This window comes from Pan troglodytes, chromosome 6, assembly GCF_028858775.2.
Source record: "Pan troglodytes isolate AG18354 chromosome 6, NHGRI_mPanTro3-v2.0_pri, whole genome shotgun sequence".
NCBI lineage: Eukaryota > Metazoa > Chordata > Mammalia > Primates > Hominidae > Pan > Pan troglodytes.
This window is the reverse complement of record NC_072404.2, coordinates 100630892-100657168: the sequence shown is the minus strand read 5'-3', so window position 1 is coordinate 100657168 and position 26277 is coordinate 100630892. Positions and strand designations below refer to the sequence as shown.

Genomic DNA, 26277 nt, shown 5'->3' with positions numbered 1-26277 from the left:
AGGCAGTGAAACTGCATGTGCATTTACAAGAAGGATGACAGTAAGCTCAAAAAAGAAGTGAACCAATTCTGATGGAAGAGTTTCATGTAGAAACGCGAAGGTCTACATTCACATTTCCAGGGAAACCCATCGTGAAATCCATTGTGAAGGATTGCATGGTCCACACCATGTATTCTACAATTTTCAATAATCACAGTATAATTTTTAAGACTTAGTTTACTTTTTCCTTTTTGTAGATACAACTTTTAATTTGAGGAAATATATGGGTGTTAACCCTACTTACCTTGGAAAAAAGTATAATAATTATATAAACTGTTGATGTACAGCCATTTGGGGAAATCTCTGCTTGAGTTTATAATCTCATCCTAATGTATTGCTTTATTATACAAATATATATGTACATATACAATTATATATATGTACATACATACACACACACACACACACATGCAGCAGCCTGATAGTTACTTACAATCTGGTAAAATTTAACATCAATTTTTTACAAAACAATGATTTATTCCAAGGGAATACATTTTGAGAGCCTTTTCTAAAAGCACCCATTTAACCTGATTTCATGAACAGGGTTCAGTGGCTAGTTGGAAGCCTACACCTATGTCCCATTTCTTCGGGAGACAAAGGCTAAAGGTGGAATGGCCAAGATAATCAAGGTAGTTTGTTCCATTTTATCTTCATGGTCCACTCAGCTTCTGTTGATTGGTACTATGAAGACCAGTTACAAAGGGCTGTGTTCATTGACTTTTAATCTGGTAATTAAGAAGGCTACAGCCACTGTGGAGTACTTTCAATGCTGGACCAGAGAACATGTAAGCTTTTACTCTATTTTGTGAGAGCACAATTTAATCCATGGAATAGGGTTTCCAATCATCCCAGTTTGCCCAGGACTTTCCTGGTTTTACTACTTAAAATTCCCACATGCCAAGAAAACTCCCAGCCCTGGGCAAACCTGGACAGTTGGTCATTCTATCTGAGGGGCCTAGAGTTTTTGACCAAATATTTGGTGAAGTTAACTTTTTAAAATATTTCCAAGAGTTGGAAAGATAAGGTCAAGAATAGTCCCCAAATCTACTTTTTAAGAAAAAAAATCCTTATAATGATCAAGCAGCACATGACATTTAGAATATGTATCTAACTAGCCTGTATGACTTCCAGGTATTTGCTACTGCAATTGTAAAGACAAGCATTTCCAAGGGCAAGAGAACAGTCTGCCTCAGAGTGCTTCATTTAAGCAAGGACACGCTGCCAACTTGAAAGGAAATAAAGGCCACACTTTGTCTATGGGGGGATCCTGCAGTTATTCCCCTGCAAATTTAATTCAAACAGGTACTGAGATCTGAAACATGGAGATATCCACAAATTAGAGGATACTTGGTTTTTAAAAAGGAAAGAAAGAAAATCCAGGCCACAGAGAACTATATCAAAGCAGCAACAGTGATTCCTTTTCATGTTAATCACTGTATTGCTATGAACACGTTTTGAAAGTCTATACTATGAATGAAATTTCTTGAGGTCTTTTTTATAAAATACACATCTAAATTTTAAAACAAAAACTATTGTTTTCAGGTAAGTCAATTTCATCTTTTAAAAAATGTGTGTGTAAAATGTACAAATCATTGCTATTTTAATACTTTGCTTTTAGAATTACTAGTCACACAAATATGCCATTCAACTAGTGTATTAATAATACCTCAAGAAAATGCAGTGTTATTTAAATTTTATCATTCAAAAATACACCTCTTTAGAATACCAATGAATTTTAATCTGGTAATTAAGAAGGCTACAGCCACTGTGGAGTACTTTCAATGCTGGACCAGAGACCAACATGTAAGCTTTTACTCTATTTTGTGAGAGCACGATTTAATAGTTTACTTAATCTCTTTTGGAAAATTGTATCTTATTCTTTCAAGCAATTTAAGGATCTGCTTGACTCATAAAACTGACGATGACCCACAGAATACTTATTATATGTTCATTGTGTACATGTACTTATAAATTGTATTTGAACTTATATATTATATTAGAAAAATTTCTTTGAGAAACCCTTTTGTTTGACCTGTTATTAGGGTCCCAAATCAACCTATAAACAAAGATCCCCAGAGGAAGTATTATATTTGAATAGCAACTTGATTCTGTAATGGAGTAGAGACATTTGTCACCACAAAACATGATACAACTTAGAAAAATTACTCTAGAAATTGTGTTTTAATTTCCAGGTTCTAAGCAAGCTGTTTTGTCACTATAATTGTTAAAGTTTAACATATCCATTGTCAAAGGTATGACCAAAATGAATAAAAATATTTAAGCCCAAAAAGTTTAAGGGAACTCTAAGACATAATTGATGTTTAAGTACCATTTTTCAAATGTTAAGGGCTATTGGCATCTGCCAACATTCAAAACAAACATATATATCTTGAGAGTCATCAAAATAAACTTTACTTTTTTGGTACTTCCCTTGTAAGATCCCATTTTAAATGTAAGGACATTGAAATAAAAGCCTTCAATTTAAGATAGTATTGCAATTCCTTTTTAGTCATGTAACTAGAGAATTCTTATATATATTCCATGTCTTATGTTGGTTCCTACACATTAATCCTGCAAGCCTTTGACATTAGTGTATTCTGCAAAGTATTCAATGACAATATCACCAGCGTCCACCTCTAGACATACGTATGACTACATTTTGCTTCTAATCTCTCAGGCCCCAGTTACACAGACTATTATAATAAGAAATGAATCAGAGATATCCAATGCCATGACACAGGTTTCAATTAATTGCATGTGCATTATATAAATTGTGGCCAATAGTCAATAGATGGATTAGAAAGCAAAAGCACACACAGTAAATATGCATCTTAAAAAAAATGTATACCAAGGTTGAAACATGCTATCAGGGAGTGATCTGCGGCCACTCAAGTCCTGAAATGATTTATGATGTAGTCTATTATTTTTCTTAATTGGCCACCAACTCTTCATTGTAGTCTCCTTTCCTAGTTAAATGCTGGACATTAAGGGTGATACAACTACACCAGAAGGCTTCAGTACTTACAGTGGAGACAAAAGGACCAGGCCAGTAAACTCAGGCTGACAAGTGACTACCATAGGACAAGCTGAAAAAATCCGGCCCGGCTCTTTTGCATGTGTTTGACACTGGCTGGCTCTGAAATTAAAAATATGACTCTCTGTCCCCACAAAGCTTAAGTGAAAAACTGCTTTTTTAGAAAGAAGAGCTTCAGCAGTCTTTCATACTACTTATATATTTACTCCAAAAGCTAAATTAAGTACACTGTAAGGGGGGAAATTGACCCCAATTTATAGCTGGCTTAGAAAAAAATAGGCAAATCAAACCATCTGAAAATAGGGTTTGTCATGGAAACAGCAATGCTAATGGGACAGTATCCCAAGTAGCCTTATGGTTTTCCAGACACGTCCTATTTTGCCACCAGTATTAAAAGAAACAAAAGAATACACTGGTTTTCTATGTGCTACATCATTTAAAATAAATTGTTTTCTAAGAATAAAGGCTGGTGGTGACTTAAAAATGTCTTCTAAAGCTATTTAACCACAGCATGTAAAACCTTTCTGCATCAAATTTATAGTTACATCATGTTAAGGACACCTCCAATAAGACTGCTTTAAAATATATTTTTGGATAGCAATTAATGTCAAAAACATGTTTTTCCAGAAATTATCTAATTGAACTACTTAGTGAGGAGATATGTGTGAATTTGGCCTAAGAATACTATTTTTTTTGTGTGTATGTCTATACAATAAACCTTCTATCTACTATATTATGTTAATGTAACAAAGAAAAAGGGAACACAAAATTGCATCTTGCTACTTAAAATCAAATGCTACATTTTTAGTAAGATCTAATTTTTTTGATTTTCCTTAAAATGAATAATGACTTATAAGACAATTGCATTGTAACAAGGAAGGTAACTCTATTGTATCAATGATCTTCATTTTAGTCCCTTGTCATTTTATCACAAAATGTTTTCATGGGAAAATTTAGTAAAGATATTTTTAACCTGTAAAGGTATTTGAGGTTTTCCATCTAGCATTTTCCATTTCTCATAACCATATTTCCATATTATGAAATGTAAGTAAACTTTACATCTCTATTTTATAAAAATTAATGCATATATACTTATGTGTATACTTATCTATATATACACATATATACACCCATGCATAAATTCTGACTAAGAGTAGACCAACTAGATAATTTATCTGGAGAAGGTTCCTTGAACGATTAAAAAAAGGGGTCTTCAGAAGCAAACAACAAAACAGCCTTACAAACGCAATTGCTGTTTAAAATGTTTATGAACACATAGCCAGTTAACCATTTATTGATTGCCTATTTAGGGTTTTGTAATATCCAAGATTATGGAAGAGATAAGACAATACCTCTAAAAAATATGAGAAAGGTGATGATTTAAAAATAAACCTCCATAATATAAAAAGTCATGTAAATTTATTCCCTGAAAGAAAAGAAAGCTTTAATATTAAAATTAGAGTTCTCTTTTAATCCTCTTTGAGTAAAGAAATAATTTGCAAACTTCTATTTTCTACTGTCATGAAAACAGATCTTTTCTTGGGACTTCACAAATGTCAATCACAACAATGCAAACAGAGTAATTCTTTGGAAAGACTGATCTGAGGGTTTAAGGGTAGACTTTTTTCACTGAATTCCTGAATTTTTACACTGTGGGATTGGCTATGAGACACCATAAAATGTAAAATAGTTCGGACAGCTCAAGCTCTATTATTTTCAGGCACAAAATCCATATAATTTTGTACAAAACTTTGAATTTTTTATTTGAGAAATTAAAAATATGGTATTATATATATATAAACTTCTATTCCTCTATAAATATAGATGATTTTGTGATAGTGAACAGAATAAATGTATACCAAATTCAAAGACCAATATCATTTTAGCGTATGACAGACATAGATAAATTTAGGTCCTAAGTACCGGCATTTTGATAAATTCTTAAAGTTTAAAACAATACAATCAGGAGGATTGCTTTTCTCCTCTTCTTCACAGAGAACTAAAGTGAATATTTTTAAATGGCTTTGAAAGATTTACATTTGACACATTTCTGTAAATCCAAAAGAGGAGCACACAGGATTTAATGCAGTAGACCTGCACACATTTTCCCTTTAGCATGCATGCCCATATTTTGTTTATTTCAGGCGCTATCTCCCCGTCAATTATTCCACCTTCTTTACCTCCTGAAATCTTACCAGGTTATTATTGATGGTGTGAATTGTTCCTCCCTCAGAATGTGCTGCTGAATAATAATCGTAATAAAATGTTGAAAGTGTACAACTTTTACATTTTAAAGTTTCTGATATATGTCTAGTTATTTGATTAAAAATAAGAAAATAGCACTTCATTTTGAGGAAGTCCATGACACTGAAATATCCTTCAAGTTTTCAATTTCTGTTTACGTTTTGCTGTCTTGTTAAGGAAAGCAAACATCAACTACTTAACAAAGCTTTCCAGGTGACCTCAACATTTCCATTTTACAGACCGGTAAAATCTAAGCGCAGGCTGTCTCATTCTCAAAGGCAGGTTGCCAGGCATCCGTATGCAATTAGAATTAACATTTTATAACCCATATCTTCAGTCTCTTCCAACCCACACAAAGCTTCATGCTTCTTCCCAAATCTCAGTAACCACATCTTTCCATGACGCTGGCCAAACCCATACCAGGTTTTAGACACTAGAGAATGAAATGAGCTCACCCCTCAAAAATTAGACTTCAAAAAGTTTGGCATTGGTTATCTCACTCACCCTGTAACCAACTAAGGTGGGAGAAGGGAGTGTCTGGGCGTTGAAGGTGACCGTGGAGGGAGGCTGAGACTGCCAGCGCCCACACCCGTGGGCCCCCATGAAGTTGGAGGAAAGTTCTGGACAGTTAAAAATCCATCTTCAGGAAGTCGAAGGGACGGGCCTTCGCAATCCACCGCCGAGCAAGGGAGGAATTGTAATGTATGGGGGCCCACCTCCAGATCTGGAAGGTTTGTGGAGTTCTGTACCTTAAGAGCCCCTACCTCAAGCCAGGAAAGAAAGGGAGGGGACAGAAGGAGGGGGAGGGGGCAGAAGGAGGAGGCGGGAAGTGACCCTGGCAGCGCAGCCCTAGTCGCACCCCGCAGTGCTGAACTCGCCCCGGAGCTGGCGCCCAGCCGTCCCGAGCACCCGCGGTAGGGAGAGGCGCGCGAGGACGACCAGGAGCGCTGTGCGGTTGCACTCCAGTTTTAGCTCCTTTGCAATACTCCGAAAAGGGCAAGAAGGAAAAGCCTCAAATGGTTAAACCGCCCTAAATAATTAAAAACTTTTGAAAAAGAAAAACGCGTGATCGGTCGTCATTTAAATACAAATATACTTACAAAAATCTTACACAGGCTATTTACAATCATAAAAGCGAACAGTCCTGGTACCAGAGTGTGAGGGCAAGAGGTCTGTCCATCCTCCCTCTGGCAGTCGGGCCCTCGTGTCCTTTTGCCTCAGGGACGGAAGCTTTTGCAGGAGCTGAGTTGTTCAAAGGAGCCTGCGAAAGAGAGTTGTCTAGTGAGGAAACCTCGAGATGTCAGGATTGGCACGAACTCCACGGCGCTGGCTTTGGGGGATCGCTGCGCCCCGGCCGAGGCCTGGGCATGGGCTGAGCCCCGGGTCTCAGACTGTAGTCTCCCCTTGTTTGCTGTTGGTGAGCCTCGTGTAGAACTTCCTCCAGGAGTTGAGGGTCTTGCCGGACCAGATCCAGAAGCCCGACGTGATGCCCACGATCAGCGTCATAAGGTACTTAATCATGAAGACCGTGAAGTCCGGGCTCATGGGCGGGTGCGGCGGGGCGCCTCCGCCCGCCTGGAGGTGAGGGCAGGGGATAGCGTAGCTCTTGCAGCTCTGGGCCACCCAGCTGCGTTCCCACTGGTCCCGGAAGGCCTGCTCGTAGAAGTAGCAGGCGATGACGATGGTGGCTGGCACAGTGTACAGCACGCTGAAGACGCCAATGCGCACCATGAGCTTCTCCAGCTTCTCGGTCTTGGTGCCATCGTGCTTCATGATGGTGCGGATGCGGAAGAGCGACACAAAGCCGGCCAGCAGAAAGGACGTGCCGATAAACAGGTACACGAAGAGGGGCGCCAGCACGAAGCCACGCAGCGCGTCCACGTTGTTAAGCCCCACGAAGCACACTCCGCTCAGCACATCGCCGTCCACCTGGCCCAGCGCCAGGATGGTGATGGTCTTGATGGCCGGCACAGCCCAGGCGGCCAGGTGAAAATACTGTGAGTTGGCTTCGATGGCCTCGTGGCCCCACTTCATGCCAGCCGCCAGGAACCAGGTGAGCGACAGGATCACCCACCAGATGGAGCTGGCCATGCTGAAGAAGTAGAGCATCATGAAGAGGATGGTGCAGCCCTCCTTCTTGGTGCCCTGCGCCACAGTGCGTGCCCCGTCCTCGGCGAACTTGTCATTACACACCACTCGGTCTTCCAGGAGGAAGCCGGCGATGTAGGCCACGGCCACGGCCGTGTAACAGCCGGACAAGAAGATGATGGGCCGCTCCGGGTAGCTGAAGCGCCGCATGTCCACCAGGTACGTAAGCACCGTGAAGAGCGTGGAGGCGCAGCACAGCACTGACCAAATGCCAATCCAGGTGCGCGAGAAGCGCAGCTCCTCGGGCCCGAAGTACATGAGCCCATACACCTTGGTCGGCTCACAAGGTGCGCCGCAGTCCTTCTCCCCCAGGAAGTGGTAGTTGAGGTAGGAGGGCACCTTGAGGGCGCGCGGGCAGGAGAACTTTCCTCGCTCCGACGCGCCGGCGCCCCCCGGGAAGCCGCCACGGTGCCCTCCGCCGCCGTGCTGAGGGTTGCTGGTCCAGAACTCTGGAAGCAGCGAGGGCGTCGGGGTGCCCTTGTCGGACGTGTTCTGGCCCACGCACAGCTCGCCGGCGCCGTGCACCGGGAACTTCTCGCACTTGAGCGTGTCTGGCCACTGGAAACCGAACTTGTTCATGAGCGCCTCGCAGCCCTGGCGCGCGCGCTCGCACAGGGAGCGGCAGGGCGGCAGCGCCTGCTCTAGCACGGTGCACACGGGCGCGTACATGGAGCACAGGAAGAACTTGAGCTCAGCGGAACACTGCACTTTCACTAGAGGGTAGAACTGGTGCACCTCCAGGCCCGCGTCCTCCTGGTTCGTGTGGCCCAGCAGGTTGGGCATGATGGTCTGGTTGTACGCGATGTCCGTGCACAGCGGGATGGAGATGGGCTGGCAATAGCCGTGGTCCGGGATGGAGATGCCCCGCTCGCCGTTGTACTGCTGCCCGCTCTGTTGCTGCTGAGGCGGCGGCGGCGGTTGCTGCCCCGGCCCGGGCCCCTGGCCCGCCGCCTGGGCCCGGACCCCCAGCAGCAGCGGAGCCTCCAGCAGCCAAAGCAGCAGCAGCAGCTGGCGCGCCAATCGCCGGGGGTCAACTGGGGGGCGGCGGCGGCCACCGGCGTCCCCGCTGCCCTCCTCCGCCAGCCGGGCCGAGAGCGCCCCGGCACAAAGTTCCCAGCTCGCGCCACCGCCGGCGGCCCGGGACTTCTTAGGCGCCTCCTCCTCAGCCATACTTTCTCGGCTCCTCTCTTGGCGCCGCTCCGCTGGGGCTGCCAGGGGCACGGCCGGCGGCGGCTCCCCCTGCGGCCAGGGAGACCTCTGCGCCGGTGCCCTCCGTCGAGCCCAAGCCGCTTTCGGCCCGCTCCCCCGGCTCCTGTTCTGCGTACCGCAGCCGCCGCCGCCGCGGAAACTTGCGATTCATGAAGCGCGGGCGGCGGGGAGAACCCGGGTGGCTCGGGCGCGCCGGGGTCGTGTCCCGCCTTCCTGGCCCTCGGCTCGCTGACTCCCGGCTGGCGGCGCCGCGCTAGTGGCCGCGGCCCCGTAGAGAGCGCAACTCTCCGCAGCCCAGCGGGCTCGGCTCCCCCCTGCGCCTCCGCCTCCTTCTCCGCCGCCGCCGCCTGACCATTTGTGTCAATCCCTCAACTCGCTCCCTCTCCTCTGCCTCGCGCGCCCTCGGACCGGTTTCCAGGCGCCCCGCAGTCTGTCTTTCACCAGGAGGGAGGAGCCTTGAAACCGACGCAGAACTGGAGGCTCAGGGACCGTCGCCCAATCGCGGCTCCGGCTTCCCGGCGCAAAGGGAGCCGGCCGCCTCCTCGCCAGAGCTAAAGCCAGCGGCAGGCGGGCGGGGTAGGAGGAGGCGGGAGGAGGAGGAAGTAGTAGTGGTGGCACTACTCAGGCACAAAGAGTAGGATTGCTCTGAAGCGGGACAGGCTTGGTTGCTTTTGCTTTTTCAGAAGAAAAAGGCGAGGATACGTAGGAGAATGGTCCCATATGCTGCTGGAGATAATGAATAGGAGTCAGAGGACCGCGGGACTTCGCTTTTCTTTTCTTTTATCCATTGTCATGTTTAAAAATCCTGCTCTTAACGCTGGTTACCAACAGCAAACCGGGTTCTGCTTCCAGAACAGATGCCTTTGACTTAAGGAGCGCACGGTTTCCTTTGAGTTTGTGTCTGTCGAGGTTTTGTTTAAAATATTACATTAATAAATCCTCCAGTTCGCAAGCTGGGCTTGGCGGGCTTTGGTCGCGCCATTTCCCCAGAGGAGACGTTCACGGGATCGCTGTCAAATGAAACAAAACACAAACTTTGATGGAATTTGGAAAGTAAAGCCAGATGCGCCTTCTGCTACTATCATTCTTCTTGGAGTCAAACTCCTTTTTTTCCGCCTCTTTAATCAAGTCAGAAACAGAAGCAAAAGAAAACTATCCATTAAATTTTTGGAGAGAAAAACTTAAGAACCCGACGACCGAGGCAGTGGGGGCGCCTCTCTGGGATCGTCCTCGCCGCTCCAGACCGCAGAGGTGGCGCCGGCGGGAGCTGCACTCGCCGGCAGCCTGGGCCCTTGGGGAGCCTTTCTAAACCCTGGGGACGCCCACGGCTCCGATGGGAACTCCTGGGACCTGGGCCATTTAGGTTCCACAGGCTGGGCTGCAGAGCTGGAGACGCCAGTTTAATAAACAAAACAAACAGTCTGAAAGCAAACAGCGAACTGCACATTCTCTTCCTAATTCCAAAACAACATAATCCGTCTCAACAGACGCACATTAATGTTGTTTTCCTTGTAAGATTATTTTAAATGATGGTTTGACTATGTAATTCAGTTTTATAAGAAAAGTGCCATTGGACTATTAATTCTTCAATTTTTTTTTTTTTTTGCCTGTGATCAGACTCTATCTCAGCGTACTTTTCACCTATTACTTTCTATCATTCATTTACACATTCATTTGTTTAATAGATACCAACCACCCATTGTGCTATAAGCACTCTTAGGTCGTAGAGTATAAAATGAAGGAGACCTGTGCCAGCCTTAGAGAGGGGCATAGTACAGTGAGGCACAGAAATGCAAATCACTTGTTACAGTGTCCATCCCAAAGCCAAAAAGGCACATAGAAAGCAACCAGCTCAGATGAAATGGGGTTCTGACGGAGAGGTAGGTGCAAGGTGCAAAAGATTAAAGCTCAAATTCACTTGAATTGCTGAAGGGGGCCAGAGAGGTGAGTGTAGCTGAGGCACTTTGAGGGGAGGCAGGAGAAAAGGTTTTAATCCAGACTAAAACGTTTGGGCCAAATTATACAGAAAATAGAAAACTATTGAAGGTCACTTTCCCCATATAAGCAGGGAGTGATTTCAGGGTGACTGAAAGAGGGCACCTGAGGCAGGCTGTCATTAGGAAGCTTTAACATTCATCTACACATAAAGGTTACTACTTAGATGGGTGTTACTTGTACTACATGCTAACAAGTCTCTGAGAATTTCACTACCCAGCATGTTGGTGTCTATAAAGAAGGTGCAGTCATATCTTTACCTGCTAAAGCAAAATGACATCTGTTTGTCTCAGATACATATGTTATTGTTTTTCAAATGTTTATATAAGCAGTACCTTCATAAAATGCATTTTTGCTTTAAAGTATTTCTGATTGCTAGCATTTTTTTAAAGCAACAGGTACTAAATGTACAATTATGTGAGCATGTGTACGTGTGTTGACTGTAATTTATGACACATTTTGATATTGAAAAGGAGGTTGGGAAGCACAGCTCTCTGAAGTCCTTTGAACCGTTCAATAAGTGTTCATTTTCACTCTAGCATCCTGGCCCCCAGGCTCCCAGGGACACTTTTTCTCTAGCCTTTCCACTCTGATGCTCATTCCTCTGCTGATAGTATCCCATGTTTAGGAACTTTATCAAGCCATCTCTCTCCTATCACTCCTGTCTTGGAAAGATTTAACCTGTCTTGTGTTCTATTCTCTGAAGTCATTCGAGCTGACTAGGCTGAGTGAAACGTGAATTTATTCTGATGTGTTAATTACCAAGAAGCATCACATGTGTTAAACATCCATCCATCCCTACCATCACTCCAAATCCTTCTCCTTCTCCCCTAAGGGGTTGGGGCACAGAGATATGGCAGAGCACTCAGTTCTGTTTCTCAGAGTAGAAGACACTCTCTTGCTTCAAAAGTTGTTCTACTGAAATTCTTGAACTTGTTTTATGTTTCACCTGACAGTGAAGTTTACTACGAGGAGGCTCAGAAGTACAGCTAGAGTTAGAGAGAGAGAGAGAAAAAATGTCATTCTTACCAGATTATGAAACTGGAAGCAACCAAAAATGTCATCTAGAAATGAGTTAATTTTCTGCAATCTACAATTAAGAATATTGGACCCAGAAATATTAAGGGATGTGCCTCACTTTAAATGGCCCTATTTGGCTTGAATTTCATTAGAAGCTTATTTTAATCCTTCTATGTTATTTTAAGTAGCTATAGTTCTTTTTATCTTTTTTTAAAAGTTAGTTTTCTGTGGAAGTTCTCCCTCATAGAATGTATAAATAAAAGACCTTATAACATTTTAAAAAAATCATTTTCTGAGAGTTGTCTTTCAAAGTTAAAAAAAACCAACAAACTTGATTTTCATTTATTATACAAATACAATATTTAATTTATCAAAACTATGTAATACAGAGGAAGGTACTAAAATCAGAAACAATTCCGAGTTTTAGTCAGTAATAACCAGGGTCATGAAAGGAGGTCTGTTGGGGGAGGTAATGAAGGCAATGGGTAACAAAATATTAGAAGACAAATATGAGCAGTGTATTTTAACAGAGTATAAAATGTAATATTTTCTCAAGATGTGGAAAAGTTTGAGATCCACAGATAAAAATTACTAAGTAAGTATGAACTATTATGAACTTGGTAATAAAAATATTTCAGTTAGGTCAAAACTATAAAAATAACCCAATTCTTCCTTGATACTGCTTTGTCAAGCATCAGACTCAGTCAAGTTTTCTTATATCAAAGATCTTGTTTTATCAGGCCTTTCCCAAATCTTCTGAAGTTTCTCCAGACTGCTTATGTCAGGTTGAATGTGGATAATTAGCAGGGATGGAGATCCAGTTCCAATTACATATAGTTGAGTGTACACAGACACACAGGCAGTTAGGTGAACGCTCCATGTGCAACCCAACCTGAAGGATCTTAAGCTTTTAGGTGAGTTGCTTTTTTGCTGGCTTGTGGGTGGCTGGCTTGAATTGTCTTTGTTGAAGAATAGAGATTAACACAGGTTAAGACTATATTTTTGAACACCTACTGTGTATACTTGGTGTTATTTTGCACGATGTATCCATACGTTGTGTTGCTTAAACTTTGAGGAAGGTGCTAATTATCTTATCCCTTTTTTTTTCTTTTTCTTTTTTTTTAGAGACAGGGTCCCATTCTGTCTCCCAAGCTGGCATGATCATAGGATCATAGTTCGCTGCAGCCTCAAACTCCTGGGCTTGAGCAGTCTTCCCACTTTAGCTTCACTAGTAGCTGGGACTACAGGTATGCACCATCATGCCCATCTAATTTTTTAATTTTTTGTGGAGACAGGGTTTTGCTGTGTTGCCCAGGCTGGTCTCAAACTCCTGGGCTCAGGCTGTCCTCCCACTCAGCCTCCCTATGTTATCTCCTTTTGATTGATGAAGAATTGAAGGCTCAAAACAATTAAGTAATTTGTACAAGATCCCATAGCCAGTAAGTGCCAGAGTGGGGCTTGTGTCTGACCAAGGTCCATGGACTTCCAGTTAGTAACACTATGTGATCATGTCCACTGAAAAAATTGTAGAAGAAAATGTGGTTTCTGGGAGCACACCAGATGATTGCTCGGTATTTAACATAGTTTTCTATACCAGGATATATATGCTAGGGGCTTAAATGCTGGGATTCACTAATGAGTTAGACCAGCATTTTCCAAACTGTGTTCTGTGAAATACAATATCTTCTCCAAAGGCATTCTGTGAAATAAATTTGTTCAAATAAGTTTGGAAAAAGGCCATATTCTATGTCCTTATTGGAGATTCATATTAGCCTAATATAATCTCTGAGAATTGCTGAGCTTAAGAACCCTTTTAAACTTTTTTCTTATTTAGTATTTCCCACATTTGGAATATACATATACATACACACACTTGGAATGCACACATGTATATACATACACACATACATAGACACACATATATATTACACTGCATCAATATTTTGCTTGACATTAATGCTCTGTGAGATTCAACTTGAAAAATGCTGAATTAGACCTACTATATTTTGAATTTTTATTTTATAAGGTTGGACTCTCACCCTATATTACTTTTGAATGTCAGTTGTAGAAAGTGAGAACTTGGCCTGCTATGCTTTGAGTTCCTGACTCTTCTTGAATTCCTAGTGAAGGGAAGTTGATTGCTTAGGGAGCTGATGGTGGTAGAGAAAACTCAGACCATACTATTCCCTTCTTTCTGGGTGGCACCACCTAGGGGTCTATTATATTGTCTTTGTAGAGACACATTAGGTATAACTCTACTAAAGCTTTCAGCATAGTTCTCTATTTCATTTCTTCTTGAATTTCCAACCCAGAAATTACTACATAAGCTATTTCTTATTTTCCATAACATCTGTATTCTTCTGCAACAATTCTAAAAATGAATGTCTTTTCTTTCTTTGTTTTTTCTTTCTTTCTCATACAAATCTGCTCTCGACATTGGTAAAATAGTTATTGAATTCATTCACACACAGAGGCTCAATTTGTAGACTCTCTTTAAATATATATATATATTTATTTATCTATCTTTCTGTAAAACCACTTATCAAAAGAGATTTTCAGTGTGATTACCTTGACTTTTATCTTATAGAGTACTTACAGCTGATTGATATTAAGATCCTGATTGATATTAAGATCCTGAACTAACTTATTATTTGAGAGTCAGCCATAATTTGTTATAATTTACATTTTAAACATGGCAAGACTCAAAGATTTAATATAAAGGAGTGGCTCAGTAGTTCTAAATATGAATCATGGATTACTTGTACACAAATCTCACAAAACACATTTTTTATTTAAAAAAAAAAAAGAAGTATGAAAGGGGAAAAATCACCATCACTGAATTTTCATCAAGGTAGGATAATAATTAACCCAAATTTTCTTGTAATTAAAAGATTAAACTATAATAGGAGACTTTGCTAAATACATTACTTAAACATCAGTTTCGCCAAAAAAAAAAGTGCATATAAAAAGTATCTCATGACTCTGTTTTAATTAGTTCTGTTGTCATTGTCATTGTGCAATTGGAAATGGTGTACACTATCTGGGAAAACTTTTGTAGAACATACAGGCATTTATATTAGATTTAGAATGTAGTCCTTCTTCGAGGCCCTGGGAAAGAAATAGAGATGGGTCCTTGTAAATTAAAACCTTATGCCTCATGTGTTTAAAGAGGCCTCTCCGATTGGCTAAGATGTGGGGTGCTGAGTTTGCAATCATTTCAGTGCAGACATTTTAGGAGAATAAGTAAGACTTGTGCTTCTGTAAGTCAACATTTCTGTTCTCCCTTCTAGATGATTTGTTTGTGTATGAGGGAAATAATGTTATGCATCTGTTAAAATTACAGTCTGATCAAATCGTTTTCTTCTTGTTCGTTTCTTGCTTTAACCTGAAATCTCCTGGCCGAAGGTAACAGGGAAGTCAATTTATGGTTTCTAAAGTGTGGGTACAAATATTTCTTAAAATAACATCTTTGGGGTGGGGGACTGGCAAGATGAACAAATAGGAACAGCTCTGCTCTGCAGTTCCCAGCGAGATCAACACAGAAGGTGGGTGATTTCTGCATTTCCAACTGAGGTACCTGGCTCATCTCATTGGGACTGGTTAGACAGGGGGTGCAGACCACAGAGGGTGAGCCGAAGCAGGGTGGGGCATTGCCTCACCCGGGAAGCACAAGGGATCAGGGAATTCCCTCCCCTAGCCAAGGCAAGCCGTGAGGGACTGTGCCATGAGGAACGGTGCACTCCGGCCCAGATATTGCACTTTCCTTACGGTCTTCACAACCCACATACCGGGAGATTCCCTTGGGTGCCTACTCCACCAGGGGCCTGGGATTCAAGCACAAAACTGGGTGGCTGTTTGGGCAGACACTGAGCTAGCTGCAGAAGTTTTTTTTTCATACTCCAGTGGCACCTAGAATGCCAACAACACAGAACTGTTCACTCCCCTAGAAAGGGGGCTGAAGCCAGGAAGCCAACTAGTCTAACTCAGTGGATTTCACCCCCATGGAGCCCAGCAAGCTAAGATCCACTGGCTTGAAATTCTTGCTGCCAGCACAGCAGTCTGAAGTTGACCTGGGATGCTTGAGCTTGGGAGGAGGGAGGGGTGTCAGCCATTACTGAGGCTTGAGTAGGCAGTTTTTCTCTCACAGTGTAAACAAAGCTGCCTGGAAGTTCAAACTTGGTGGAGCCCAACAAACTCCTCCGAGCTAAAGGAGTATGTTCTAACCCAATGCAAGGAAGCTAAGAACCTTGAAAAAAGGTTAGATGAATTGCTAACTAGAATAACCAGTTTAGAGAAGAACAGAAATGACGTGATGGAGCCGAAAAACACAGCACAAGAACTTCATGAAGCATACACAAGTATCAATAGCTGAATCGATCAAGAAGAAGAAAGGATAACAGAGATTGAAGATCAACCCAATGAAATAAAGTGAGAAGACAAGATTAGAGGAAAAAGAGTGAAAAGAAACGGACAAAGCCTCCAAGAAATATAGAACTACATGAAAAGACCAAATCTATGTTTGATTGGTGTACCTGAAAGTGATGGGGAGAATGGAACCAAGTTGGAAAACAATCTTGAAGATATAATCCAGAAGAACTTCACCAACCTAGCAAGGCAGGCCAACATTCAAACTCAGGAAATACAGAGAACACCACAAAGATATTCCTTGAGAAGAGCAACCCCAAGACACAAAATCAGCAGATTCGCCAAGGTTGAAATGAAGGAAAAAATGTTAAGGCAGCCAGAGAGAATGGTCGGGTTACCCACAAAGGGAAGCCCATCAGACTAACAGAGGATCTCTTGGCAGAAACCTTTCAACCCAGAATTTCATATCCACCCAAGCTAAGCTTCTTAAGTGAAGGAGAAATAAAATTATTTACACACAAGCAAATGCTGAGAGACTTTGTTACCACCAGGCCTGCCTTACAAGAGCTCCTGAAGGAAGCACTAAACATGGAAAGGAACAACGGGTACCAGCCACTGTAAAAACATACCAAATTGTAAAGACCATCAACATTATGAAGAAACTGCACCAACTAATGGGAAAAATAACCAGCTAATATAATGACAGGATCAAATTCACACATAGCAATATTAACCTTAAATGTAAATGGGCTAAATGCTCCAATTAAAAGACACAGACTGGCAAATTGGATAGAGTCAAGACCCACGAGTGTGCTGTTTTCAGGAGACCCATCTCACTGCAAAGACACATATCGGCTTAAAATAAAGGGATGGAAGAATATTTACCAAGCAAATGGAAAGCAAAAAAATAGCAAGAGTTGCAATCCTAGTCTCTGATAAAACAGACTTTAAACCAACAAAGATCAAAAAAGGTAAAGAAGAGCATTACATAATGGTAAAGGGATCAATACAACAAGAAGTGCTATCCTAAATATATATGCACCCAATACCAGAGCATCCAGATTCATAAAGAAAGTTCTTAGAGACCTACAAAGAGACTCAGACTCCCACATAGTAATAGTGGGAGACTTTAACACCCCACTGTCAATATTAGATTAATGAGACAGAAAATTAGCAAGGATATTCAGGACATGAACTCAACTCTGGACCAAGTGGATCTAATAGATATTTAGAGAACTTTCCACCCCAGATCAACGGAATATATACATTCTTCTCAGCACCACATCACACTTATTCTAAAATTGACCACATAACTGGAAGTAACACACTCCCCAGCAAATGCAAAATAATGCAATTCATAACAAACAGTCTCTCAGACCACAGTGCAATCAAACTAGAACTCAGGATGAAGAAATTCACTCAAAACCACACAACTACATAAAAACTGAACAACCTGCTCCTGAATGACTACTGGGTAAATAACAAAATTAAGGCAGAAATAAATAAGTTCTTTGAAACCAATGAGAACAAAGATACAATGTACCAGAATCTCTGGGACACAGCTAAAGCAGTGTTTAGAGGGAAATTCATAGCACTAAATGCCCAAAGGAGAAAGCAGGAAAGATCTAAAACTGACACCCTAACATCACAATTAAAAGAACTAGAGAAGCAAGAGCAAACACATTCAAAAGCTAGCAGAAGACAAGAAATAACTAAAATCAGAGCAGTACTGAAGGAGATAGAGACACGAAAAACCCTTCAAAAAATCAGTGAATCCAGGAGCTGGTTTTTTGAAAAGATTAACAAAATGGATAGACCACTAGCCAGACTAATAAGAAAGAGAGAAGAATCAAATAGACAAAATAAAAACTGATAAAGGAGATATCACCACTGGCCCCAGACAAATACAAACTACCTTTAGAGAATACTATAAACACCTCTACACAAATAATCTAGAAAATCTAGAAGAAATGGATAAATTCCTGGACACATACACCCTCCCAAGACTAAACCAGGAGGTAGTTGAATCCCTGAATAGGCCAGTAAGAAGTTTTGAAGCTGAGGCAGTAATTAATAGCCTATCAGCCAAAAAAAGCCCAGGACCAGACAGATTCACAGCCGAATTCTAACAGAGGTACAAAGAGGAGCTGGTACCATTCCTTCTGAAAATATTCCAAACAATAGAAAAAGAGGGACTCCTCCCTAACTCGTTTTATGAGGCCAGCATCATCCTGATACCAAAACCTAGGAGAGACACAACAAAAAAAAAAATTTCAGGCCAATATCCCTGATAAACATCAACACGAAAATCCTCAATAAAATATTGGCAAAGCAAACTCAGTAGTGCATCAAAAAGGTTACCCACCATGATCAAGTCGGCTTCATCCCTGGGATGCAAGGCTGGTTCAACATACACAAATCAATAAACATAATCCATCACACAAACAGAACCAATGACAAAACCACATGATTAACTCATTAGATGCAGAAAAGGCCTTCGGTAAAATTCAACACTCCTTCATGCTAAAAACCTCAATAAACCAGGTATCGATAGAACATATCTCAAAATAATAAGAGCTATTTATGACAAACCCACAGCCAATATCATACTGAATGGGCAAAAGCTGGAAGCATTCCCTTTGAAAACCAGCACAAGACAAGGATGCCCTCTCTCACCACTCCTATTCAACATAGTATTGGAAGTTCTGGCCAGGAAAATCAGGCAAGAGAAAGAAATAAAGCGTATTTAAACAGGAAGAGAGGACGTTAAATTGTCTCTGTTTGCAGATGACATGATTGTATATTTAGAAAACCCCATCGTCTCAGCCCGAAATTTCCTTAAGCTAATAAGCAACTTCAGCAAAGTCTCAAGATACAAAATCAATATGCAAAAATCACAAGCATTCCTATACACCAATAATAGACAAACAGAGAGCTGAATCATGAGAGAACTCCCATTCATAATCGCTACAAAGAGAGTAAAATACCTAGGAATACAACTTACAAAGGATGTAAAGGACCTCTTCAAGGAGAACTACAAACCACTACTTAAGGAAATAAGAGAGGACACAAACAAATGGAAAAATATTCCATGCTCATGGATAGAAGAATCAATATAGTGAAAATGGCCATACTGCCCAAAGTAATTTATAGATTCAATGCTATCCCCATCAAGCTACATTGACTTTCTTCATAAAATTAGAAAAAACTACTTTAAATTTCATATGGAACAAAAAAAGAGCCTGTGTAGCCAAGACAATCCTAAGCAAAAAGAACGAAGCTAGAGATCATGCTACCTGACTTCAAACTATACCACAAGGCTACAGTAACCAAAACAGCTTGGTACTGGTACCAAAACAGATATATAGACCAATGGAACAGAACAGAGGCCTCAGAAATAATGCCACACATCTACAACCATCTGATCTTTGACAAACCTGACAAAAACAGGCAATGGGGAAAGGATTCCTTATTTCACAAATGGTGTTGGGAAAACTAGCTAGCCATATTCAGAAAAATGAAACTGGACCCCTTCCTTAGACCTTTTACAAAAATTAACTCAAGATGGATTAAAGACTTAAAACTATAAAAACCCTAGAAGAAAATCTAGGCAATAACATTCAGGACATAGGCATGGGCAAACACTTCATGACTAAAACACCAGAATCAGTGGCAACAAAAGTCAAAATTGACAAATGGGATCTAATTAAACTAAAGAGTGTCTGCACAGCAAAAGAAACTATCATCAGAGTGAACAGGAAACCTAAAGAATGGGAGAAAATGTTTGCAACCTATCCATCTGACAAAGGGCTAATATCCAGAATCTACAAAGAACTTAAACAAATTTACAACAGAAAAACAAACAACATCATCAAAAATTGGACGAAGGATGTGAACAGACACTTCTCAAAAGAAGACATTTATGCAGCCATCAAATGTGAAAAAAAGCTCATCATCACTTGTCATTAGAGAAATGCAAATCAAAACCACAATGAGATACCATCTCACGCCAGTTGGAATGGCGATCATTAAAAAGTCAGGAAGCAACAGATGCTGGAGAGGATGTGGAGAAATAGGAGGGCTTTTACACTATTGGTAGGAGGGTAAATTAGTTCAACCATTGTGGAAGACAGTGTGGCAATTCCTCAAAGATCTAGAACCAGAAATACCATTTGACCCAGCAATCCCATTACTGGGTACATAGTCAAAGATTTATAAATAATTCTATTATAAAGACACATGCACACGTATGTTTATTGCAGCACTGTTCACAATAGCAAAGACTTGGAACCAACCCAAATGCCTATCAATGATAGACTGGATAAAGAAATTGTGGCACATATACACCATGGAATACTGTGCAGCCATAAAAAAGGATGAGTTCATGTCCTTTGCAGGGACATGAATGAAGCAGGCAACCATCATCCTCAGCAAACTAACACAGGAACAGGAAACCAAACACCGCATGTTCTCACTCATAAGTGGGAGTTGAACAATGAGAACACATGGACACAGAGAGGGGAACACCACACACCAGCGCCTGTTGGGGGATGGGGGCCTAGGGGAGGGATAGCATTAGGAGAAATACCTAATGTAGATGACAGGTTGATGGGTGCAGCAAACCACCATGGCACGTGTATACTTATATAACAAACCTGCACATTCTGCACATGTATTCCAGAACTTAGGGTATAATAATAATAAAAAATATCTTTGGAATTATAATTATGAACAAATAAGCTGGGTGCTATTACTCATGCCTGGATCCCAGCACTTTGGGAGGGCAAGGAGGGAGAATCACTTGAAGCCAGGAGTTCAAGACTAGCCTGGGCAACATAGAGAGACCCTGTCTCTACAAAAAGAAATTAAAAATTAGTCGGACATGGTGGTGCATGCCTATAATTCCAGATACTTGGTAGGCTGAGGCTGGAGCTTTGCTTGAACTCAGAAGTTTGAGGCTTCAGTGAGCTGTGATCGCACCACTGCACTCTAGCCTGGGTGACAAAGCGAGACCCTGCCTCAAAAAAGAACAAATGGGGCATGTACCCAGGTATTTTTGCTTCATATATGACAATAATTTTTTGGCCAGGATAAAGAAAAGCACTCAGCTGTTTGTACTTTATTAGAAATCTAGCTGAAAAGATCATCATGCTTTTGTAAAAAGAAGAGAAAAGAAAAAGAAAAAGCATTTTCCTGTGTGGAAGTTGCCATCATGTCATAGTACCTGGTTTAATCTTCACAACTCTGGTGCAGGTTGTAGAATAGTCACCCTCATTCAGGATACAAAAATGGAGTCTTAGGAAGGTGACTTGCTCACACAGCCTGTCAATGGACGAAAGAGGATTCACATGCGGTTACCACATGTATTAACACAGCCGCATGCCAAGGGAAACAAGATCCATTCCAGAGCTTTTGTAATCTAATTAAACCAAGGTCATTAGGAAATACAAAATTCTTCTATGAACCTAGCTCTAAGACAGCCATTTGGATCTTTTAGTGTGAAAGATATCAAACCCCATACAGGCAATGACAGAAGGTCATTTCTTACACCTAATCATGATGAAAACTAGGCCGCAATGGTGAATCCATCTTAGATCAGGGAAGGTGTTCACGTAGGGAGGTAAAACCATAAATTTAATATGTAGCTTTCCTATGATTTGAGTTGAACCGGGGGTAGAACTTTAGGGGATGTACTCAGCATTTTCATGTTTATTTCTGCATCCAAAGAAAGGCCTGGATATTGGCATATTCTTTGGTGCTGGGTAAAAGGCATTGTTGTTTCTTTTATCATGGCAAGTTTTTCTTGCTTTACTGAACCTCAGTTTCCTCATTTATAAAATTAAACTGATAACCTAATGGGTAGTGTGTATCTTGCTGTCTTTAATATACTGTAATTCTTATCACAACAAAGAGGTATGTGTGTTTATATTTAAAAGTCAGAATATTAATGAACAGGCAAGTGCATTTGTTAAAACTGCCCCAGCACATTGATTTTAGGAATCTCTGCATTATTGATCTGATAGGATGAAATGCAATCGGGATCCGTTTAAACCAAGGGCTTTTATTTTCAGCTTTCATTTCCCCTCAGTTCTCTCAAGAACAGAAGCAAGGGGAATCTCTGCCTACATGGGCTAGTGTGCTTCCCCTTGGGCCCTTTCAGACTGTGGAGATCATATGACATTCTGTTTGCTGCAGGTCCTGCAGATTAACATAGAACTTTTAGCTTCGAAAGTGAACTTTGCAATCATTAGACACTATATATGTGTTTGAAAAATGTGCACATAGATCAAGATTGGATCTGATGATTTCGATATGGTTAAATTTTCCCTTTTATCCCATTGTTACCGCTATATCCATTATTTCTGAAATGTTCTATATTCCTATTGTTGTGTATCAAATCACCCCAAATTTAGTAGCATAAAATTATAACCATTCTATTATGCTTATGATTCATGGGGCCAGGTATGTGTCCAGGGTCAGTGGGAATGACTTGTCTGTACTCCACAGTCTGAGAACTCAGCTGGGAGGACTCCGACAGCTGATGGGGAGCAGGGGTAACTAGAGCAATTGAGGACTGAAACAGCTGGGGCTGGAAGATCCACTTCCGGATGGCTGGACTCGGATGGGACTGTTAGCCAGAGTCCTTACTAGTGGCCTCTCCAGCATGGAAGCCTTAGGGTAGTCGAGGGCTCTTTACCTGGTGGCTCTGTTTCAGCAAACAAGGCACAAGCTGCATGTTCTTTTATGACTGAACCGTGGACATTACATAGTGCCACTTCCGATAGATTCTAATGATCAAAGCAGTCACAATCCTGCCCAGATGCAAGTGGAGGGCACAGACACCGCCTCAAGGGGAACAGTGTCAGAGAATTTGTAGCAGTTTTTAAAAACTGCCGCACAAAGAAAGCTGAATTTATACAATAATTTTCTATTATCAGGGTTAAAGATAGCTGGAGTAATAACATTTATTAAGCACCTACTATGTGCTAGTTAATCAATTTTATGAGGGATGTCCTATTATTATCTCCATCTCACTGAAGAGGAAAATGAGGTGTAGCGAGGTTAAGGAACTGGTCACATCCTAATGAACATGAGAATGGAGATTTGAACCAAGGCTGTCTGACTACAGCATGTAGGAGCTTAGCCACTGGCCTATAGAATTCCCCCTCAGCTAACTAGAGTAAGGCCTTTTAAGAACTGTTAAACAAACATTTTAAAGCTATAGGCACTCACCAAATATTAAGAAATGTTTTGAATAAAATTGTTACTAAAATTGATTTGGTGGTCTTGAACCCATGGTAATTGACAAAAATGTCTCACCTCTACATAGACACCTGTACATTGGCAGAGTATTTTCCTAACAGGATTGGGCAAGCTTGAACTGGCAGAGCTGGAACCCTCCCCACGAAGAATGAGGTGAGTCACTAGGCCTGAGGGTTACTGGATTGTGACTGTTGGGAAATCAGACATTCCTCCTTGGCTCTCTTCTTTTTTTTTTTCTTTAAGAGAGACAGGGTCTCACAGTCTCACTCTGTCACCCAGCCTGGAGTGCAGTGGTGTGATCGTAGCCCACTGCAGCCTCCAACTGCTGAGCTCAAGCAATCCTCTGGCTTTGGCCAGAGAGTAGCTAGGACTACAAGCACACACCACCACATCTGGCTAATTTTTATAAAATTTTGTAGAGACAGGATCTTGCTGTGTTGCCCAGGCTGGTCTTGAAATCTTGGCCCCAAGAGGTCATCCTGACCCGGCCTCCTGAAGTGCTGGGATTACAGATGTGAGCCACTGTGCCTGCCCCAGCCTGTCCTTGACTCTTAGTTGGATATCATTCCATAGTTTAGAAATGTTTTTTCATCCACAGTTTGGCTGTTATCAAGACATATTCTAATGTAAAGTTGTTTCACCTTTCAGGACGATTAGAAAGTAGATAGCTAAAACATAAAAATACAAAGTTCTCATTTCCTGAAGTCAATTTTCACACATCAGACCAAGTTATCTGGTGGGCTCATGTGCTACAAAAAATATAAAATTACAAAGAGATGCACTTCTGTGATGAATTAAAAACCTGTGTCCTGCAGGAGCCCTGCTTTTTACTAAAATACCTCAGCATGCAGCTGAGAGTATAACTCTTGGGATACTAGCCATGAAGTGTTAACAGCTTGGAGAGGAGGGGCCAACCCCAGAGCTCTGTGGCTTTAGAATCAATTTGGATACTGAAATGTCATCCCTGCCAGCCCTGTTTCCAGTTTGCCTTATACGTGGTGACTGGTGAAGACAGGAAATGGGATTTCCCCTATCTTCTCACTCCCATCTACCCACCAGCAGCTCTCCCAGCTGAAAATGGCTGTCATGGCTGCTCTGTCGTTACATAGTAACCACCAGAGGCTACATCAGGGTTGTTCCTGCTGCACAGCTGCCCTCTCAGGAATGGGTCTATAATGGGCCACACAGTCCTGCAATGTCCTATGCGTCCCAGAGCATCTTCCCCTCCTGCCCAGACTCAATTTTGAGAGACTTTCCTGTCCATGGTGAGAAATCTCCTTCAGCCAATCTTGGCATTCAAATGTAGACAAGGTGTTTGTACCTTACTCCTCCTCCCACAAAATAAGATAGGATTGTGAGACACCATTTTCCAAAAGTTGAGCTAAGAGACTACCTGAGCAATCTAATCAAAGGTTTCAATTCAAAGCATTTCTCACTAACATGGAATCCAAATCCACAATGGTCCCTTAAACCTCTCATCCAGCCAAAGTGAAGTCATTCTTTCCCAGGCACTTCCCAAAGAGTTGCATCAGTCTTTTATTTCCATCAATTCGTTCATTCAACAAATATTTGTTAAGTGCTGACTGTGTGCCAGGCACTCTGCTTGGTACTCAAGATGCAACACCAAACGAGGCAGACACCTTCCCTGTCCTCACAGAACTTACATTCTAACTCCAAGAAAGGACATAGGGCAAATACTTAAACCATTCAATCATGCATGCAAGTGTGAGTTCATGCCAGTTGGTATAAATTGTGTTAAGTCTTTTGGTCAGGAGTTATAGACAACTCTGGAAAACTTCATGAAAGAACTGAATTCATGGGAGAGACTGGAGAAGTCTAACAGGATCCAAGGAAGAGATAAACAAGTGCAGGAACAAAATTAGCTCTACCTCTTTGGCAACAGTTTGTGAATCTTCCTTCTATTATGTTTCATTAGTGTGACTTAGTTATCAACAACTGTAATCATTTCAGTTAAAAAGGGAATGTCATTGGTCCACCCTGTATTTAGTGTCTGCCTTTGGACTAACTGGACTGAGCTAGGGATGTTGGTGTTAGAGGACAGACATAGCTGTTGAGGGCCACCCCTGAGCAGCAGGTGAAGGCCCCAGAAAAGAGGTCAGGCAGTTTCTGCAAAACTTTCTATATAACAGAGGTGGTAATTGTCCCAAGAGCATCTGACTTAGTTTTGGGAAGGGGATGGATCAAAGAAAGTTTCACTGTGGATGAGAAATATAATCCCATTACCTGACAGATAAAGGAGTTAGCTAAGTCAAAATGAGAAACAAAAATGTGGGAAGGAGAGTGCGGGACATCATGATACAGAGAAATGGCATCTGCAGAAACTCAGAGGCAAGAAGAAATAAGACATATTTGAGGACTGGTGAGAAGGCTGGATTATAGCTGACAGGGCATTTTCACTCTGGTGGATTGGAGGCCTTATCTCAAGCCCTACATCCTTTTTATCAGCTTTCTTGGGAAGTCAGTGGGACTCCTGGTGGCCAGCAAGGAGTTTCTGGGCAGGGCATCCAGAGCAGGCTCTTCTCTAGGGTTAGTAATAATGCTAGTTGACACCTCTGATTTATGGTTGTTTTTGCCTTCCAGAAATACTCATCTTTTTTTTGCAGAAACATATTGGTTTTTCTTTTTGAAAAGAAAAAAGTTGATGAAAATTCATTTCACCCACTTTCTCTAGATTTCATAGATATGCCACCTGATCTTTGTATCTATAAAACAGACCTATATAAATTCTAACTGAATTTTAAACAGTTTTTAAAGCAGGTCTTAAATTTTAAGATTCTATAAATTATTTTTCTATTAACCTAAGGCCAGAAATTGAGCTTTTTTGTTCTTTTGGAGAAACAGTAACTATTAAAAGCTGCACAAGATGAGATTTTGACCCAGATTTATTAACACTTCATGAAATAATTCCAAATAATATTGTGATAACTTGTAGTGATTTG

General features: G+C 41.5%; 1 protein-coding gene across 1 annotated transcript; it reads right to left on the bottom strand.

Moving 5' to 3' along the window:
* Nucleotides 1–4807: 4807 nt before the first annotated feature.
* Nucleotides 4808–14925, bottom strand: FZD1 (frizzled class receptor 1). The gene has a single exon (XM_016945222.4). The coding sequence runs from the start codon at nt 8633–8635 to the stop codon at nt 6704–6706; it is 1932 nt and encodes a 643-aa protein (XP_016800711.1). The 5' UTR covers nt 8636–14925; the 3' UTR covers nt 4808–6703.
* Between the last annotated feature and the right edge of the window lie 11352 nt (nt 14926–26277).